Source organism: Amblyraja radiata, chromosome 29 (assembly GCF_010909765.2).
Source record: "Amblyraja radiata isolate CabotCenter1 chromosome 29, sAmbRad1.1.pri, whole genome shotgun sequence".
Taxonomy (NCBI): Eukaryota; Metazoa; Chordata; class Chondrichthyes; order Rajiformes; family Rajidae; genus Amblyraja; species Amblyraja radiata.
Window position 1 is genome coordinate 28,094,115 of NC_045984.1, and position 20,214 is coordinate 28,114,328.

General features: G+C 45.5%; 1 protein-coding gene across 1 annotated transcript in view; it reads left to right on the plus strand.

Annotated features, from left to right (window-relative positions):
* Positions 1-15,480, plus strand: part of LOC116989629 (glutamate receptor ionotropic, NMDA 3A-like) — a 62,345-nt gene extending 46,865 nt beyond the window's left edge. Inside the window, exons 5-9 of the mRNA XM_033047197.1 lie at positions 1,926-2,041; positions 7,299-7,450; positions 10,412-10,576; positions 12,808-12,866; positions 14,744-15,480. Of these exons, the coding sequence (XP_032903088.1) occupies positions 1,926-2,041; positions 7,299-7,450; positions 10,412-10,576; positions 12,808-12,866; positions 14,744-15,128 (877 nt within the window). The 3' untranslated portion in view covers positions 15,129-15,480. The remainder of the gene's footprint in view (positions 1-1,925; positions 2,042-7,298; positions 7,451-10,411; positions 10,577-12,807; positions 12,867-14,743) is intronic.
* The last annotated feature ends 4,734 nt before the right edge of the window (positions 15,481-20,214 follow it).

Genomic DNA, 20,214 nt, shown 5'->3' on the forward strand with positions numbered 1-20,214 from the left:
TCTGTCCAAACCTTTTCCCAGGCAGGCAGTTCTTACTTCCCAGCATGGAGTTTTATATATCATGTCACTTTTCCAGCCACTCTTTCCGGAGTCGTTCAACTAAATGAAGTGTCTTCTCAACCCCATTTGTTCCAAAGGAATCATTGGACTTTAAGTCCACCAGTCTTGGTCACAACTATAATCATGAATGTGTGATTATACTGTAATAACACTCGGTTCGCTAACATTGCGACCAGAACAATATCGAACCTGCTAGTTTAGTTTAGTTTAGAAATACAGGGTGGAAACTGGCCCTTCGGCCCATCGTGGCCGTGCTGACCAATGGTCACCCATTCGCTAGTTTTAACACACACACACACACTGGGGACAATTTACAAAGCCAATTAACATACAAATCTGCACATCTTTGGAATATGGGATGAAACCGGAGCACCCGGAGAAAACCCACGTGGTCACTGGGAGAACATACACACTCCGTACAGACAGCATCCGTAGTCAGAATCGAACCCGGGTCTCTGGCGCTGTAAGGCAGCTACTGCACCACTCTAATGGTTTAATGAGTGTTTTACACAGTTCTGACATAACATAGTAGTTCATATATTTTAAACTTTGGTTAATAAAGGACAGCATCCATATGTGTCTGGACATCACTCCAAGATCCCACCGTAGCATACAGTCAGTTATTGTTGGCCCTCTACACAGACCAATCTTACACTTATAACATATAACAACCATATAACAATTACAGCACGGAAACAGGCCAACTCGGCCCTTCTAGTCCGTGCCGAACACTTATTCTCCCCTGGATTGAATAGCACTGAACAATTCCATGCCCACCTCGCATCTATTGATATCTTCCTCCTCGCCCACATCTATCCATACACTGTAAATGGGGCGATTGTAATCATGTATTGCCTTTCTGCTGACTGGTTAGCTCGAGACAAAAGCTTTTCCCTGTACCTCGGTACATGTGACAAGAAACTAAACTGAACTGCAACTGAACTTCAGTTGGCATGCCTGCTCTGCTACACCAATCCAGATTACCTGCGGGCAGTGAAATTGTTTTTAAGACATTGTGATGGCACAAAGGGGGCAATGAGTTTAAGGTGCCTTCCACTGGAGTATTCCCACCAATCCCATTTCCCTTCTTCCCATTTCCCTGTAGCTCTTCAATTAACGTATGCCGATCAACTCCTGTTCCAATTCCCAACACTAAACTGAGAAATCAATCCAGATTAGGCAGATGCACTAAATGTTGCACCCGTTATCCTTTATCTGTGCACAGTGGACAACTTGATTGTAATCATGCCCGGTCTTTTATTTAACTGGATATCACGCAAACAAAAGCTTTTCACTGTACCTCGGTACCCATGTCAATTATAATAAATTAAACTTCTTATGTAAAACGTCATGGAAACATGTTCCCGGTGTTGGGGGAGTCCAGAACCAGGGGCTACAGTTTAAGAATAAGGGGTAAGCCATTTAGAACGGAGACGAGGAAACACTTTTTCACACATAGAGTTGTGAGTCTGTGGAATTCTCTGCCTTACTGCACTTTCATTTGGACATAGATAAAAGCTGGGAACCTTCAGGAAAAAACATGCAAGATATAGTCTGTGGAATTCTCTGGTAGTGGAGGCCAGTTCTGTGGATACTTTCAAGAGAGAGCTAGATAGGGCTCTAGAAGATAGCAGAGTCAGGGGATATGGGGAGAAGGCAGGAACGGGGTACTGATTGTGGATGATCAGCCATGATCACATTGAATGGCAGTGCTGGCTCGAAGGGCCGAATGGCCTAATCCTGCACCTATTGTCTATTGTCATATAGACATAACTGCAGTGTCAATTATGATTAGATAACCCATTGGAATCCAGGGATAGACTCAGATAAATTCCAACTCTGCTAACTAATGTTTTGAATTGCAGGACTGACCCATCGAAGCTGGATGCATTCATCATGGACAAGGCACTGCTGGACTATGAGGTGTCCATTGATGCCGATTGCAAGCTGGTAACAGTGGGCAAGCCATTTGCAATTGAAGGTACGAGAGGCTATTCTGGAGAATGTTCAAGGCAGCAGTTATCGACAGTGAAAAGGAATGTGTTTCAGCACACTGAGTTCTTAAAGGACTCATAAGTGAAAGGAGCAGAATTAGGCCATTCACTGTTGTTGTGTCCTTGGGCAAGACACTTACCCCACCTTTGCCTGTGTGTGAATGTGTGTGAATGTGTGTGAGTGATTGGTGGTGGTCGGAGGGGCCGTAGGCGCAGATTGGCAGCCACGCTTCCGTCAGTCTGCCCCAGGGCAGCTGTGGCTACAGAAGTAGCTTACCACCACCGAGTGTGACTGAGGAGTGAATGAATAATGCGATGTAAAGCGCCTTGAGTATTAGAAAGGCACTATATAAATCCCATCCATTATTATTATTATTATTATTATTATTAAAAATATCCACTGACTTGCCCTCCACAGTCTTCTGTTGCAAAGAATTCCACAGATTCACCGCCCTCTGATTAAAGACATTCCTCCTCCTTCTTAAAGGAACGTCCTTTAATTCTGAGGCTATGACCTCTAGTCCTAGATTCTCCCACTAGTGGAAACATCCTCCATATCCACTCTAACCAAGGCTTTCACTATTCGGTAAGTTTCAATGAGGGCTCCCCTCGCCCTTCTCAACTCCAGCGAGAACAGGCCCAGTGTTGTCAAAGGCTCATCATGTGTTAACCCACTCATTCCATGGACCATTGTTGGAAACCTCCTCTGGACCCTCTCCAGAGCCAGTGCGCCCTTTCACACATCATCCACGTTTTCTCCTGAAGGTGCTAGCCTTTTATTCTTTCTTTATCACATTCTTTCTTTCTAAACAACATTCTTTCTAAACAATAGACAATAGGTGCAGGTGTAGGCCATTCGGCCCTTCGAGCCAGCACAGCCATTCAATGTGATCATGGCTGATCATCCACAATCAGTACCCCGTTCCTGCCTTCTCCCCATATCCCCTGACTCCACTATCTTTAAGAGCCCTATCTAGCTCTCTCTTGAAAGCATCCAGAGAACCTGCCTCCACCACCCTCTGAGGCAGAGAATTCCACAGACTATATCTTACATGTTTTTTCCTGAAGGTTCCCAGCTTTTATCTATGTCCAAATGAAAGTGATCCCAACCTGCAAAAGATCTTTTCTCTCAGTCTGTACACAAACTCCATACTCTTGCTGTTCAGATTCTGTAAGGTGCAGCATCATTTATACTCTCGCGTTGAACAATTCTCTAGTCAATTACGTAACCAAAAATATCTTTCACCTTAACATTGTGAGAGACTTAATAGATAAATCTTGCTCCTCTGAAGCAACGTTATACATTCAAGCCCAGTTACTATATTTTAGCATTTAATTTGATTAATAATATAATTAATTAATAGCAATTAAAAGCAGGACTTAAGGAACGTGGCATTTTCAGGGATGGTTCTTTTGAAGTGTAGTATGTACCATGTTTGAAGAGTAGTAAATTCAACAGGATCCCTGTTGATATTCCTCCTTCATCGATCTGTTTAATAATCACTTGGTCAATGCTGTTTGAGAAGCTGCAGGTTGCCACCATGTGGTGTAGCAGTCTGTTTGCAAGATGTCCTTTATTAATGGGCTAGCTACCGATTTAGTACATTGGACCAAGCCAAACGTGGTCTAAAGAGCTGAATTCCACAAATGAGGTGCATTCATGTGCTGGGTCCATCCAACGCCTGAGAAGATCACGCAGATTCGGTATGTCAGAGAGGATTCTCTTGAACTTCTACAGGTGTACAGTAGAGAGCATATTGACTGGTTGCATCACAGCCTGGTTCGGCAACTTGAACGCCCAGGAGCCGAAAAGACTGCAAAAAGTTGTGAACATTGCCCAGTCCAACATCGGCTCTGACCGCCCCACCATTGAAGGGATTTATCGGAGTTGCTGCCTCATCAGAGACCCACACCATCCTGGCCACACACTCATTTCTCCCCAGCCATCGGGAAGAAGGTACAGGAGCCTGAAAACTGTAACGTCCAGGTTCAGGAACAGCTTCTTCCCTACAGTCATCAGGCTATTAAACACGACAACCTCAAATAAGCTCTGAATTACAATAGACTATTATTATTATTATTATTATTATTTTTATTATTATTATAATTATTATTATTGCACTATTTGTTTTTTTGAGTATGTGTGTATGTGTATATACATATATATATACACATATATATATATACACACATATATATATATATACACACATATATATACATACACACATATATATATATATATATACACACACATACATACATATATATGTGTGTGTATATATATGTATACATATATACATATATATGTGTGTGTATATATATGTATATATATATATGTGTGTGTATGTGTACTTGTTAGTATGTGTATATACTGTATACACAAAACTTTTTTTCTCTCTCGTTTATCATATTGTTTACAGTGTATTAGGTTGACATATTCTGTTGTGCTGCAGCAAGTAATAATTTCATTGTTTTATCTGGGACACATGACAATAAAACACTCTTGACTCTGACGAATAGTGAAAGGCTTGGATAGAATGGATGAGGAGAGGGGGTTTCCAAACTTATTGTGACCAAGTTTGCAGATAATGCTAAGGTAGGTGGAGGGGCGGCCAGTGCAGAGGAAGCAAGGACCCTGCAGAATGACATGGACAGGCTAGGAGAGTGGGCAGAGAAGTGGCAGATGAAATTCAGTATAGTAAAGTGCGGACTCATGCATTTTGGTAATAAGAATAAAGGCGTAGATTATTTTCTACATGGAGAGAGAATCCAGAAATCGGAGGTGCAAAGGGACTTGGGAGTGCTGGTGCACGACTCCCAAAAAGTTAATTTGCAAGTCGAATCGGCAGTAAGGAAGACAAATTGAATGCTAGCATTTATATCAAGAGGACTGAAATACAAAAACAGAGATGTAATTCTGAGGCTCTATAAGGCGCTGGTCAGGCCGCATTTGGAGTACTGTGGGCAAATTTGGGCCCCATATCTGCAGAAGGATGTGCTGGATCTGGAGAGGGTCCAGAGGAGGTTTACAAGAATGATTCCAGGAATGAGTGGGTTAGCATATGATGAACAATTGACAGCACTGGGCCACTACTTGCTGGAGTTTAGGATGTTTCCACTGGTGGGAGAGTCTAGGGCCAGAGGTCATAGATTCAGAATAAAAAGGGCACTCTTTTACAAAGGAAGTGAGGAGGAACTTCTTTTGTCAGAAGGTAGATAAGCTGTGGAACTCATTGCCACAGCTGACTGTGGCAGCCAAGTCAGTGGATATTTTTAAGGCACAGATAGACAAATTCTTGATCAGAACGGGTGTCAAAGGTTAGTAAGAAAAGGCAGAAAAATGGGATTAGGAGGCAGAGATCTGCCATGATTGAATGGCGGAGTAGACTCGATGGGCCGAATGGCTTAATTCTACTCCTATAACTTGTGAACTTGTTTTCATGAGTGGGAGAGTCCAGGACCAGAGGGCACAGCCTCAGAATAAAAGGACATGCCGTTAGAAAAGTGATGAGGAGGAATTTATTTAGTCAGAGGGTGGTGAATCTGTGGAATTCATTGCCACAGACTGTGGTTGAGGCCAAGTCAACGGGTATTTTTAAAGTGGAAATGACAGATTCTTGATTAGTCAGAGGTTATGGGGGGCAGGCAGGGGAATGGGGTTGAGAGGGAAAGATATATTAGCCATGATTGGTGGGCCGAATGGCCTAATTCTGCTCCTACACCTTGTGAGCTTATAAGGTCAACATCGTCCAGGACAAAGCACCCGGACTAATTAGCACATATCAGCCACCCTTTCCATTTATTCCCTCCACAGTAGCTGCAGCTAAGTCATCTCCACAGGCTAGATGCAGGAAGATTGTTCCCGATGTTTGGGAAGTCCAGGACAAGGGGTCACAGTTTAAGGATAATGGGGAGATCTTTTAGGACCGAGATGAGAAAAACATTTTTCACACAGAGAGTGGTGAATCTCTGGAATTCTCTGCCACAGAAGGTAGTTGAGGCCAGTTCATTGGCTATATTTAAGATGGAGTTAGATGTGGCCCTTGTGGCTAATGGGATCAGGGGGTATGGAGAGAAGGCAGGTACAGGATACTGTGTTGGATGATCAGCCATGATCATATTGAATGGCGGTGCAGGCTCGAAGGGCCGAATGGCCTACTCCTGCACCTATTTTCTATGTTTCTATGTTACAATTAGAGCAGCAAGCACGTGGGTTCTGCTTCAAGTCACACATCTTAATTTGGAAAGATATTATGCATTCTAATTTTAAAATATATGATGCATTCAAATTTGGTGACATATCATGAGTTCGAAGTAAGAATTTCATTGTTCTATCTGGGGACACGTGACAATAAAATGCTCTTGACGCTGGATTAATTTGGAAATATAATACGTGTTTTTCAACTCCTCCCCCACATTACAGTGTGAGCATTTTATCAGCGAGATTGCGGTAGTTCGAGAAAGTGTCTCATCATCACCCCTCAATGGCATTGGGGGCAGACAAGCATCTCCAGCCTTCTCACCCACACCTAGATCTTGAAGCGTGAACAATGAGCAGTTACAGTTGTACAAGACGTTGGCGAGGCTGCAATTGGAGAAATGTGTTCCGTTTTGGTCGCCCTGCTGGGGGAAAGATGTCGTTGTGCTGGAAAGAGTGAAGCAGAGATTTACAAGGATGTTGCCAGGACACAAGGGCCTGGGCTCTAGGGAGCAGTTTGGCAAGCTGGGACTTTATTCCTTGGAGCGCAGGAGGATGCTGGGTGATCTTATAGAGGTGTACAAAATCATGGGAGGAATAGATAGGGTAAATGTACACAATCTTTTAGCCAGATTAGGGGAATCAAGAACCAGGGGACATAGGTTTAAGGTGTGAGGGGAAAGGAGCCTGGGGGGCAACTGGAGGGTAGTGGGCATATGGAACAAGCTGCCAAAGGAGGTAGTTGAGGCAGGTACCATGAGAACATCGAGAAGGCGTTTGGATAGGTTCATGGTTGGGAAAGGTTTAGAGGGATCTGGGCCAAATGTGAGCAGATGGGACCAGTGTAGATGGGGCATCTTGGTTGACATTAGGAAGTTTGGCCAAAGGGACTGCTTCATGCAGCATGACTGTATGAAAATAATTTGTCCAATTCTCTGGATTAATTCATCTCCATTCCCACGGATTTTCCATTTATTCTAATTTCTTCTTTGAGACTCGCTGTGTTTAGTGGAGATTTAAATTTCAAGACATTGTCTTTGTAGGTTATGGAATCGGGCTGCCACATAACTTTGGGCTAAATTCGAACATTTCTGAATTGATCAGCCGCTACAAATCTGACGGATTCATGGACATGTTGCACGACAAGTGGTACAAGGTCGTTCCGTGCGGCAAACGGACCTTTGAAGTGACAGAGGTGAGGAATTGAGAGCCAGTTTGTTTCCTGTCGCTCCCATTTCACATCCCTCCAGAGGATTGCACTGTTACAGTCAACGTATTTTTGAGGTTGACTGATCATTAATAATTATCAGATCAGATTCAAAATTTCCTCCCTTCTGTGGTCTAATTTGTTTCCTAATCATTCCAGGTTTCCATTGTAACCATCTTACACCTGGTTAATCTCTATGTGGTGTCTGAGACTTGTCCTACATTTGGGACAAGAACGAGACAAGAATGTCTCAGATCATAGCATGGCATCATTTTGCAAATCTATCTTTTTCCTACTGTTTGTGTCGAAGCAAAGTCGCCTCTGGGATATGCATTTGGCTGAAACATGTCAGTTGTTGATTCAATAGTTCTTTTATTGTCACATGTACCAAAGGCACAGTGATATACCTCCTAGTCCTCTTCTTCTTCTTGCATATGGCGTGCACAGCCTAAAGTTGTAGGACAACTTGTTCTATTTGATCTTGTTTGATTGTGCACGCCAGGTTGATTGCATTTGTTGAAACAGATTGAAGGTTGCAATTTCCCACCACGTCCCCTAGTTAAACCAACAGGTTCAAACTCCCCGTGTGCCTGGACATGGTTATTACTGTCACCATTGACCCCCTCCCCTCCCCCCCCTCCTCCTCTCTCCCCCCCCCTCTCTCTCCCCTCCCCTCCTCCCTCCCATCCCTCCTCTCCCCCCCCCCCCCTCCTCTCCCCCCACCTCCCTCTCTTCCCCTCCTCTCTCCCCTCCCCTCCCTCCCCCCCCTCCTCTCTCCCCCCCCCCTCCTCCTCCTCCCCCCCTCCTCCTCTCCCCCCCCTCCTCTCTCTCCCCCCCCCCCTCCCCTCCTCCTCTCCCCCCTCCTCTCTCCCCCCTCCTCTCTCTCCCCCCCCTCCCCTCTCTCCCCCCCTCCTCCTCCTCCCCCCCCTCTCCCTCTCCCCCCCCCTCTCTCCTCCCCCCCTCCTCCTCTCCCCCCCCTCCTCTCCTCCCCCCCCTCCTCTCTCCTCCCTCCTCCCCCGCTCCTCTCCTCCCCCCCTCCTCCTCTCTCCCTCCCTCCTCTCTCCCCCTCCTCCTCTCTCCCCCGCCTCCTCTGCCCCTCCTCTCTCCCACCCTCCTCCCCTCTCCCCCCCTCCCCGTCTCCCCCACCCGCCTCCTCTCTCCCACCCTCCTCTCTCCCCCTCCTCCTCTCACTCCTCCCTCCCTCTCCGGCGGTCGCCCCCCTCCTCTCTCCGCCCCCCTCCTCTCCCTCTCCCACCCCCCTCCTCTCTCTCTACCCCCCTCCTCCTCTCTCCCGCCTCCTCTCTCTCCCCCCTCCTCATCGTCCTCCTCTCTCCCCCCCTCCCCTCTCTCTCCCGGCCCTCTCCTCTCTCCCCCTCCCTCCTCTCTCCCCTCCTCCTCATCTCCCCCCCTCCTCCTCTCCCCTCCTCTCTCCCCCCCTCCTCTCTCTCTCCCCCCCTCCCCTCTCTCCCCCTCCTCTCCTCTCTCCCCCCTCCTCACTCATCCCCCCTCCTCTCTTCCCCCCTCCTCTCTCCTCCCCACCCCTCCTCCCTCTCTCTCCCCCCTCCTCCTCTCTCCCCCCTCCTCCTCCGCTCCCCCCTCCTCCGTCCATCTCCCCCCCTCCGCCTCTTCTCCCCCCCCCTCCCTCCTCTCTCCTCTCCCCCCCTCCGCCTCCTCCTCCCCCCCCCTCCTCCTCTCCCCCCCCCTCCTCCTCTCTCCCCCCCCCTCCTCCTCTCTCCTCTCTCCCCCTCTCTCCCCCCCTCCTCTCCTCTCTCTCCCCCCTCCTCCTCTCTCCCACGCCTCCTCCTGCTCTCTCTCCACCCCCTCCTCCTCTCCCCCCCCCTCCTCTCTCTCCCCCCCCCTCCGTCCTCCTCCGCCCCTCCTCCTCTCTCCCCCCTCCTCCTCTCTCCCCCCCCGTCCTAGCTCTCTTCCTCCCCCCCTCCTCCTCATCTCCCCCCCCTCCTCTCTTCCCCCCCCCTCCGCTCCTCTCCCCTCTCCTCCCCCCCCGCTCGCTCCTCCGTCCGCCCCCCTCCTCGTCTCTCTCCTCCCCCCTCCCTGCCTCTCGTCCCCTCCTCGCGCCCCCCCTCCTCCTCTCCTCCCCCCCTCCTTCCTCTGCCTCCCCACTCCTGCCTCCCTCTCTCTCCCCCCCCTCTCTCTCTCTCGATCCCCCACCCTCCCCCTCTCTCCCCCCTCCTCCTCTCTCCCCCCTCCTCCTCTCCCCCCCTCCTCCTCTCTCTCCCCCCCCTCCTCCTCTCCCCCCCCCTTCCCCCTCTCCCCCCCCTCCTCCTCTCTCCACACCCTTCCTCTCTGCTCCCCCCTCCTCCTCTCTCCTCCCCCCCTCCTCCTCTCTCTCCCCCCCTCACTCTATCCCCCCCCGCCCACTCCTCTTTCTCCTCCATCCCCTTCTCCCTCCCCCCCCCCTCCTCCCTCCCCCCCCCATCTTTGCACATCCCCAATCCTGGACATTCCACTCGTCACTTTAATTTCATGTTTCATATATCTTGTTGTGTTTAATTGGGCTGTCCCACTGTACGAGGCAATTCAAGAGTTCTCCCGAGTTTAAAAAAAAATCAAATTTGTGGTAAGCACGTAGAATATACGTAGCGGGTACATCGGAGCTCGGGGACGTCTCTTGGCGGCTCGTAACACTAACGCCAGGTACTCGGGAAATGCGGTAAGCTCATGAAGATTTTTCAACATGTTGAAAAATGTCCACGAGAGCCCCGAGTACCTACGAGCGGCTATTACCGTAATTCTCCGAGTTCGATTCAGGGGAAACTCGGGAGAACTCTTGAATTAGCTCGTACAGTGGGACAGGCCCATTATGACTGTTGGCAGACCAATTTCCCTCCTGGAATAAATAAAATTCATTCGTATAGTATCGTACTGCACTGGCTTACACCTTCCTAACTGTCTCCTGAGATGTAAATGTATCGTGTTTTGATTTCACAGACGTTACAGATGGGAATCAAACATTTCTCAGGGCTCTTTGTGTTGCTCTGCTTGGGCTTCGCTGGATCGCTACTGGCAATAGTTGGGGAGCATATTGTCTACAGGCTGGTTCTCCCAAGGATGAGGAAACGAAAACGATTTAAGTACTGGCTCCACACAAGCCAGGTAAGACAAACATCTCCTCTCAATGTGAAGGAACAAACCACCAAATCCCAGTCATTGTAATAGAAACATAGAAAATAGGTGCAGGAGTAGGCCATTCGGCCCTTCGAGCCTGCACCGCCATTCAATATGATCATGGCTGATCATCCAACTCAGTATCCTGTACCTGCCTTCTCTCCATACCCCCTGATCCCTTTAGCCACAAGGGCCACATCTAACTCCCTCTTAAATATAGCCAATGAACTGGCCTCAACTACTATGGGGGCATGTAATGGGGGCATGTTGTAGTACTTGATTGAGTCTATTCTATCATTAATTTATCATCATAGATAAAAAGCTGAGTAACTGTTTTATTAAAGTTGTCCTATGCAGGCTTGGAATTGAAAGCATTAGTGAAAGCTTATACAGTACAAATCCACATCTCAGTAAGTCTTCAAGTCTGGAAGTCCTCAAAATGTTTAGTTTAGTTTAGTTTAGAGATACGACATGGAAACAGGCCCTTTGGCCCACCGAGTCCAGGTCGATCAACAATCACCCCGTACATTAACACTATCCTACACACTAGGGACAATTTACAATTTTTACCGAAGCCAATTAACCTACAAACATGTACGTCTTTTTAACGTGGAAGGACACCAGAGGAAAACCCGCGCAGTCACGGGGAGCAGGTACAAACTCTGTACAAACAGCACCCGTAGTCAGGATCAATCCCGGGTCTCTGATGCGGTGAGGCAGCAACTCTACCGCTGTGCCCCCATGCCGCCCAATATGGTCAATGAATTCCTGAGCAGTAGAGAATTTGGGGGGAATTGTGGGATAGGGTGGAGTAATTGTGTAATTACACATCTGTAAAACAAGATTAATTGACTGGAGAATGGCCCCGACCCGAAACGTCACCCACCCTTTTTCTACAGAGATGGCTCCTGACCAGCTGAGTAACTCCAGCACTTTGTGTCTATCTTTGGCATAAACCACCATCCACAGTTCTTTGTTTCTTCACGATTATTTGCAATTGAGGAGGGAGTTGGAGAGAGGATTGTAGAAAATGTTGGGGCAGGTGATAATGGGGAGATAGCTGAGCAGATGATTGGGGCAAAGGCTGGGCAGATACCCTGGGGAGATTATGATGCTGGGTACATGTTCTCAGAAGTGCTGTAACAATTCATAGACTCAGAGTGATACAGCGTGGAAACAGGCCCTTCGACTCAACCTGCCCAAACTGGCCAATATGTCCCAGATACACCAGTGCCACCTGCCAGCATTTGGTCCATATTCCTCCAAACCTATCCTATCCATGTTACCTGTCTAACTGTTTCTTACAAGTTGGGATAATCCCTGCCTCGACTACCTCCTCTGGCAGCTTGTTACATACACCCGCCACCCTTTGTGTGAAAAAGTTACCCCTCAGATTCCTATTACATCTTTTCCCCTTCACCTTGAACCTGTGTCCTCTGGTCCTCGATTCCCCTACTCTGGGCAAGAGACTGCGAGCACCTACCCGATCTATTCCTCTCATGTTCATTGTTCAATAAACGTCTGCTAACTTCTGTCCCAGACCATGAATGTCCTTCCAGGGGGTCAAGGAAAGAGCGTTCACGTCGCGGCCACCACCAGGTACAAGGAGCGCACGACAGTCACCATTGTGTGCAGATGCCGAGAAGTGTGTTCAGCTCTGGCTGAACAACTTCTAATCTTGTGTGTGGACTCAATAAGAAGAAGAACGTCCTTACAGATCCACGCTGTATATTGAGCTACCTGGTCTAAGGTGGGGGGGGGGGGGTCACACTATTAATCACTGCACCCCCGAGTCAGCCAGGGATTGTTTCCAATCTTCATCTGTCAGTACGCACACGTCTAGTCGGATATCGGGCGGAGGGCGGTTCTCTGGATACTTTCAAGAGAGAGCTAGATAGGGCTCTTAAAGATAGCAGAGCTAGGAGATATGGGGAGAAGGCAGGAACGGGGTACTGATTGTGGATGATCAGCCATGATCACAGTGAATGGCGGTGCTGGCTCGAAGGGCCGAATGGCCTACTCCTGCACCTATTGTCTAAGATTCTTCCTCTTTACAAATGTGGTCACGAGCAGTAGAAACAGTACAATTTGAAGAGAAAACTGTTTTTTAGGTGACATTATTCTTAATTTGAGATCAGAGGACTGCAACATCTGGCTGTTAAAATAGCTCTTCATGTAATTGGAGTTGCTCACGTAATCAATCATTTTCTTTTTTCTAGAAAATCCACCGTGTTTTAAATATGACCTTTGAAGAGCAGAAAGTGAAGACAGATAAAAGGTATGCTTTCCATATTGGGGTATGAAGTATTCGATACAACTCAGTACATCAGCATCAAACCGCAGGTGCTACAAGAACAACACAAAGCGAATGCACGGGACTAATTGAACATATCCATTTGCCTTCTGGATAATTTTAATTGCTAATTTTGCTCATTTAGCAATGAAATTCTAAATGAATTGCGGAATTCTTTGCCACACAAGGCTGTAGAGGCCAAGTCATTTTTAAGGCAGAGATAGATAGATTCTTGATTAGCACGGGTGTGAGAGGTTGTGGGGAGAAAGGCAGGAGAATGGAATGAGGACGGAGAGATAGATGACCCATGATTGAATGGCGGAGTGGACTCGATGGGCCGAATGGCCTAATTCTACTCTTATTCCTTATAAAATCTCAGCATCTCATGATGATTCAGCATCTCAGCTTCTTGCTTATGGGGCGATACCCTGTTTAGTAAGAATTTTTTTTTCTTCTTTTTAATGTCTATTTTATTAGACGCAATTGTACAAGAATAAAGCAATCGGCATAACAATTATACAAGAGGACACAAATTTCATAGAGTTTCATTTTTAACATTTTATAAACTGATAAATGAATCGGAAAATAAAAAGGAAAAAGGAAAGAATAAAGAAAAAGAAGAAAGATACAAAAAAGAGAGAAGAAAAGACCCCATAACTGCCAAAAAAGTGAGAGAAAAAAAGACAAAAGAAAAACGGAGATATGTCCCACTATCCTTCCCTACCCCCGCTCACCCAACTCAAGCATCGGTTCTAAATTTGTGTTCAACCATTCTATTGTTGAAGAAAATCAATGAAAGGAGGAGTTTAGTGATAGTTCGGTGATAGACTACATTAAAATAGATCCTGAGTCCGCATCGACCATTGATCAACCATTCACCTTAGTTTATCTTAATTATCTCTCATCGGTTACAGGTGTATTTCAGATCTTCCGATCTACCTCATTGCCATCCTTGCACTTATTTTTAACGGCACTTTCTCTGTACCTGTATGCTGTATTCTGTGCTATGTTTATTTAGTTTTTTGCAACGCCTGTTGTACTCATGTATAGCATGATCTGTCTGGATTGTTTGCAAAACAAATTTTTCCACGGAATCTTGGTATACATGGCAATATTGGTAATAACTAATGGGGCAGCATTATCTTAGGAGCAAGAATGCAAAGCTAATATACTTATAAGATTCTTGATAATATCATGTACCAGAAGTATTCATGATAATTTTTTCTTTGATAAAATAAACGAGGGGGATATAGATCAAAATCATGTTGCCTATACATTAGTTTTAGTTTGAGATACAGAGCGGAAACATTCCCTTCGGCCAGCCGAGTCAGTGATCCCCAAACACTAGCACCATCCTACACACTAGGAACAATTTGCAATTATACCAAGCCAATTAGCTTACAAACCTTCACGTCCTTGGAATGTGGGTGGAAACCGGAGCACCCGGAGAAAACTCACAGGTTCACGGGGAGGACGAACAAACTCTGTACAGATTGCACCCATAGTCAGGATCGAACTCGGGTCTCTGGCGCTGTGAGGCTGCAACTCTACCGCTGCGCCACCGTGCCACCCTTGAGCAGTGTATTTCCCATCTCAGTGATTCCTGAGTGTCATCTACAATATGAAAAATACCAGAACAATCAAGTTCTCTTTGAATAAAAGATCGGGCAAACGGAGAGGTTAATGTAATTGACACATCCAGGAAGGAACTGCAGATGCTGGTTTACATTGTAGACACAAAATGCTTGGGTCAAGCAGCATCTGTAGAGAAAAGGAATAGGAGACACATCTTCAGACTGAGTGTCAGGGGAGAGGGTTACTAGAGGTATCTTTATAGTAATAGATAGATACTTGTTTTCCAGATGTAACCTGCAGAAGGTCCAGAAGGTGCTCCCCACCACGACACGGGTAACTGCCGAGACCCGGTGGAACAACCAGAGACGTATCATTGTCAAGGACAACACAAAAAGCCAGACCGAGCTGGGGAGCCACTACGCACTACAATCAGAGAAAGACTCATCTGGTGTCATCTGTGAGAACGGAGGAACTGACTACTGTCAGCAGAGGGGGAAGAATGCACATGATAATGAAATAAAAGAACTGGAGCAAAGGATACAAGCAATAAAAGAGCAGCTCCGGATTGCCTTGAAGAAGAGGGATGAATTGGCCTCTTCTGTCGAGCTGACTAAAGACGATCACCAGACTCCTGCAGGCACTGGCACCAAAGCAAACAATGACAGGAGGTGATGGCAGCATTGACTGTATACATGAACCTTTGGACTGGGGTATACAACAAGTGGCTGCGCTCTTCAACCGACCATTTGGAATCCATAAAAGCACATTTCAAAAACACCTTTGCTGCATGAGCATTAATTGCCGAGTATTGTTGATGATGTGAAAGTAAACGTCAACAAGTGCAGTTTTGTTTCACTCGCACATGAAGTCAGGTGCTTTCACTAAAACCCAAGATGGATGCAGTCCTTTGAAAAAAATCAACAATAAAAGACTTTGTAAATGTATTTAAAATGTGCTTAACATTGTAGATGAATTGAAGGAAATCTATTTCACCAGCATCAGACTTAGATGGGAGAATGGCGACAGAAAGATTATTTTGGAATTCCAATAGAGATATATATAATATATATATAGATGAGAAGCATTGATTTGCTGCTAGCCTCAGACAATCGCTGTTGCTAAATATAATGTTTCAGATAATCAATATATTTTTCTTTGCTGTTATAAAGTCGATGTGTTTGGTTGCAACAGACATTAAAAAGCATCACCTTGGTCATTAAGTGTTGCAACATTAGCAGGACTGTTTTGTCGAAAATAAGACCTACCATACTATTACCTGCCACATTATTTTTTCCACAGGCTTACTGAACTGGAATTTTTTTTTACCTTTTTAGTTTTTACTCTTATTTTTAGCAGGAAGCAGGCCCTTCGGCCCACCAGCCCTCCGCGCTGACCAGCAATCACCCGTACACTACTTCTAACCTACACACTAGGACAATTTACAGAAGCCAATTCACCTACAAACCTGTATTCTCTTTGGAATGAGGTAGGAAACTGGAGCACCCGGAGAAAACCCACGGTCTCAGGAAGAATGCAACAATCTCCGCACAGACAGCACCCGTAGTCAGGATTGAACCCGGGTCTCTGACGCTCTAAGGCAGCGACTCTACCACCGTCTGAAATTATCTTCCTTCGGCAAACTTGCCGTCTCCAGTAAATTCAACGATGAGTTTCATCTCATCTTTTAAAATGTTTCCTTCTTCTGGGCATTACAGTTTTTCTTAGAGGAAAGAAAACAGGTGTTTAAAGATAACACCACACAGATACTTTCCCGCAATTATAAAGTTGGATCACGTAATGCTGTAATTCAGGTAAACATTCACTACCTTAATGCTTAATACATTCAGGTAATGAATGCAAATTTGATTACATTGCATAGGCAATCATCTTCAGTAGAAATTATGCCAGTTATAAAATTAAATCCTGTATTTATTGACATTATCATTGCCATTACGTCCAACACTGACTTTATTTAGTTTAGTTTACTTTTGAGATACAGTGCAGAAACAGGCCCTTCGGCCCACCGAGTCCGCGCCGACCAGCGATCCCCACACATTAACATTATCCTACACACTCTCAGGATAATTTTACACTTGTACCAAGCTAATTTACCTACATACCTGTACGTCTGAAGCATGGGAGGAAACTGAAGATCTTGGGGAAACAGATGTGGTTATGGGGAGAACGTACAAACTCCGGACAGACAGCACCCGTAGTCAGGATCGAACCCTGGTCTCCGGCCCTGCAAGTGCTGTAAGGCAACAACTCTATTGCTGCTTCACAGTGCCACCCTAAGGGGCAACATTTTCACACAGAGGATGATGGATATATAGAACAAGCTGCCAGAGGAAGTGGTTGAGCCAGGTAATGTAACAACATTTGGACAAGTAGAAACATAGAAAATAGGTGCAGGAGTAGGCCATTCGGCCCTTCGAGCCTGCACCGCCATTCAATATGATCATGGCTGATCATCCAACTCAGTATCCTGTACCTGCCTTCTCTCCATACCCCCTGATCTCTTTAGCCACAAGGGCCACATCTAACTCCCTCTTAAATATAGCCAATGAACTGGCCTCAACTACCTTCTGTGGCAGAGAATTCCAGAGATTCACCACTCTCTGTGTGAAAAATGTTTTCCTCATCTCGGTCCTAAAAGATTTCCCCCTTATCCGTAAACTGTGACCCCTTGTTCTGGACTTCCCACAGATAACAAAATGTTTGAGGAATATGTGCCAAGCAAGGGTAAATGGGACTAGCTTAGATGGGCGTCTTTGTCGGCTTGAGCGAGTTGGGCCAAAATCCTATTTCCATGCTGTTTGAGTCTTTGACCCTTATTTGAAAGGTGACTCAATGGTCACTTAGGCCAGGGACAGGGGCACTCTCCTCTCCAGCGTGGTGAGAAGATGAGCCCAGCAAGCCACCTCCTCCTTCTTGTCCTGGTTCCTCAAATCTCTGGCAGCTTTGACCTCAATGACAGGTGTGAAGCATGTAAACTGTTTATTTTATATTGAATGGCTTGAGCTGTATGTTGTTGGAGGCCAACTCTCTATGCTTGGTGTGGGAGCTGGGGATAGGGATTGCAGGAGAAGTGCATGTGGCAATGAAGAAATGGGTTGGACATACGTTCATGTGATAGGAACAGAATTAGGCCATTCGGCCCATCAAGCCGACTCCACCATTCAATCATGGCTAATCTATCGTTCCCTCTCAACCCCATTCTCCTGCTTTCTCCCCATGCCACCTGACACCCGTGGTAATCAAGAATCCATCTATCTATCACGGCCTTCAAAGTATGAATTGACTTGTCATCCACAGCCTTCTGTGGCAATGAATTCCACAGATTCACCACCCTGTTTGAGTACAATTTGAGTACAATTAAAGAGTAGTGATTATAGTGCTGTGGAGATCGCTATACCTAGTGGGTCACTTTATTTAGTTTAGAGATAGTGTGGACAACCACTGACCAACACGGTCCGCACTGACCAATGCCAGACCAGCTGCCAAGGAACAGCTTCTTTCCTGGGGCTGTTACACTACTCAACACTGTACCTCGGTGATTGCCAAACACCCCCCCCCCCCCCGGGACACTCCTCCCACCAGGAAAAAAAATACTATGACTGTTTACACGTAAACAGATTTATTTATTGCTCATATTTATGTCGCTCTTCTAGGGAGATGCTAACTGCATTTTGTTGTCTCTGTATTTACACTGCACAATGACAATAAAGTTGAATCTGAATCTGAATCTGAATCTGATCCCCGCACATTAACACTATCCAACACTAGGGACTTTATACCAAGTCAATTAACCTACAAACCTGCATGTCTTTGGAGTGCGGGAGGAAACCAAAAATCTCGTAGAAAACCCATTCATTCATAGGGAGAACGTGCAAACTCCGTACAGACAGCGCCTGTGGTCAGGATTGAACCAGAGTCTCTGCGCGCTGTAAGGTAGCAACTCTACCGCTGCGCCACCCTCATGATATATTTTCTTACATATCTCACATTCGCCTGCATTTCAATGTGTTCCTCAGTCTCTTCACCTCCACGCCAGACATCACATGGGTTCCAGCTACCTAGTTGTCATACAGAATGTGCATTTATGATTATTGCTGCCATTTAAATGCATGGCACTTTAAGTGAGTGCTGAATTAATGCATTATTTTGTATTGGAAACCATTCACAGCCTATTCTGTGCTCTTTTTTTGAAGACGATGGTGAGAGGGGTGCAAAGATACTACATGGGGCAACGCTGAAATCTAATCTCCAGGTAAACATCCTTCAGAATTTTAACATCAACATTTCAGAAAAGCTGAAGCATAATTTATTTTTCAAAAGCCAAAACACCTTCAGCAATAGCAAACTGATAGTCAGTATTTGTGGTTGCTGCTTTGCAAGTAAATGATGTAGCAATTCTACACACTAATCCATCAATCTCATTGAGTGTCTTATTACCAATTCTGTGACAGACTTATTCTGTTTTCTTGTTCTTAGGTTAAGAATGCATATTTTCCCAAATCACTCATAGAAGTCATTAATCTTTGGAAAATGCAGTCTTGGAACCCTAAATGTCCTTTGAAAGGTGGCATTGCCAGCTAGATGCTTCAGACGTTCATTCTCAGAACATTCTGCTTCAGGGCAAGAATGGATAGATTCAGTGTCCTATTCTCTTAGCAAGGAGACGAGTCAAATAAATAGCAGGAGCTTTGCCTGTGACTCCGGATATCAGGATTCCCATTGAATCTTGGTGAACAGCCACATCACCTCCCAAAATGGTCGCATGATTCAGTTTGTTTTAATGCAGGAAGAACTTCCTTCACTCACACAAGTTTGTTGTGCAGGGTTAAAATCCTGTTAAAACAAGCTTACAACTGTATGAATTGTGAGTGTGAGAACACACACCACCAAATTCAGGGACAGTTTCTTCCCAGCTGTTATCAGGCAACTCAACCATCCTACCACAACCAGAGAGCAGTGCTGAACTACTATCTACCTCTTTGATGACCCTTGGGTCTGACGAAGGCTCACGACCCGAAACGTCACCCATTCCTTCGCTCCATAGATGCTGCCTCACTCGCTGAGTTTCTCCAGCATTTTTGCCTATTTTGGACTATCCTTGATCAGACTTTGCTGGCTTTACCTTGTACTCAACATTATTCCGTTATCATGTATTTATACACTGTAAATGAATCGATTGTAATCATGTATTGTCTGTCTTTCTGCTGACTGGTTAGCACGCAACAAAAGCTTTTCACTGTACCTCGGTACATGTGACAATAAATTAAACTAACTAACCCAATTGCCACATTGTCTATTCCTGCATTGGAAATTGCGGGTGCCCTCTCCCAGAAACTATCAACATTTGCTCAAAAAAGTTGCAATTCTCGTTACAAATCATTTATTTATACAAATCAGTGATTAATTATTGTCAGAGATCAACGATAATGCATAAGAGTGAATAACCTACTCAATAGCAGATTGAATCAATATGATAAAGTGCTTTAGAGTCTATTAATATTAGATTGAAAAAAAACAAATTAAATTAGTTTCACATTAAATGTCGATTCTTAAAACTGACAATCAGCATACTATTTGAGTATACGGAGTTACTTTTGAATAATGTATCAGGAATGTAATTCAGTCCCACGGAAGGAATAGTATGTGTGGGGACCATTTAACTAGCTACATTCTATCAAAGTATTATTAGTTCTCATGAAATGCAGGCTTAATGCATTAACTTCTGGTTTCCAATTACTTT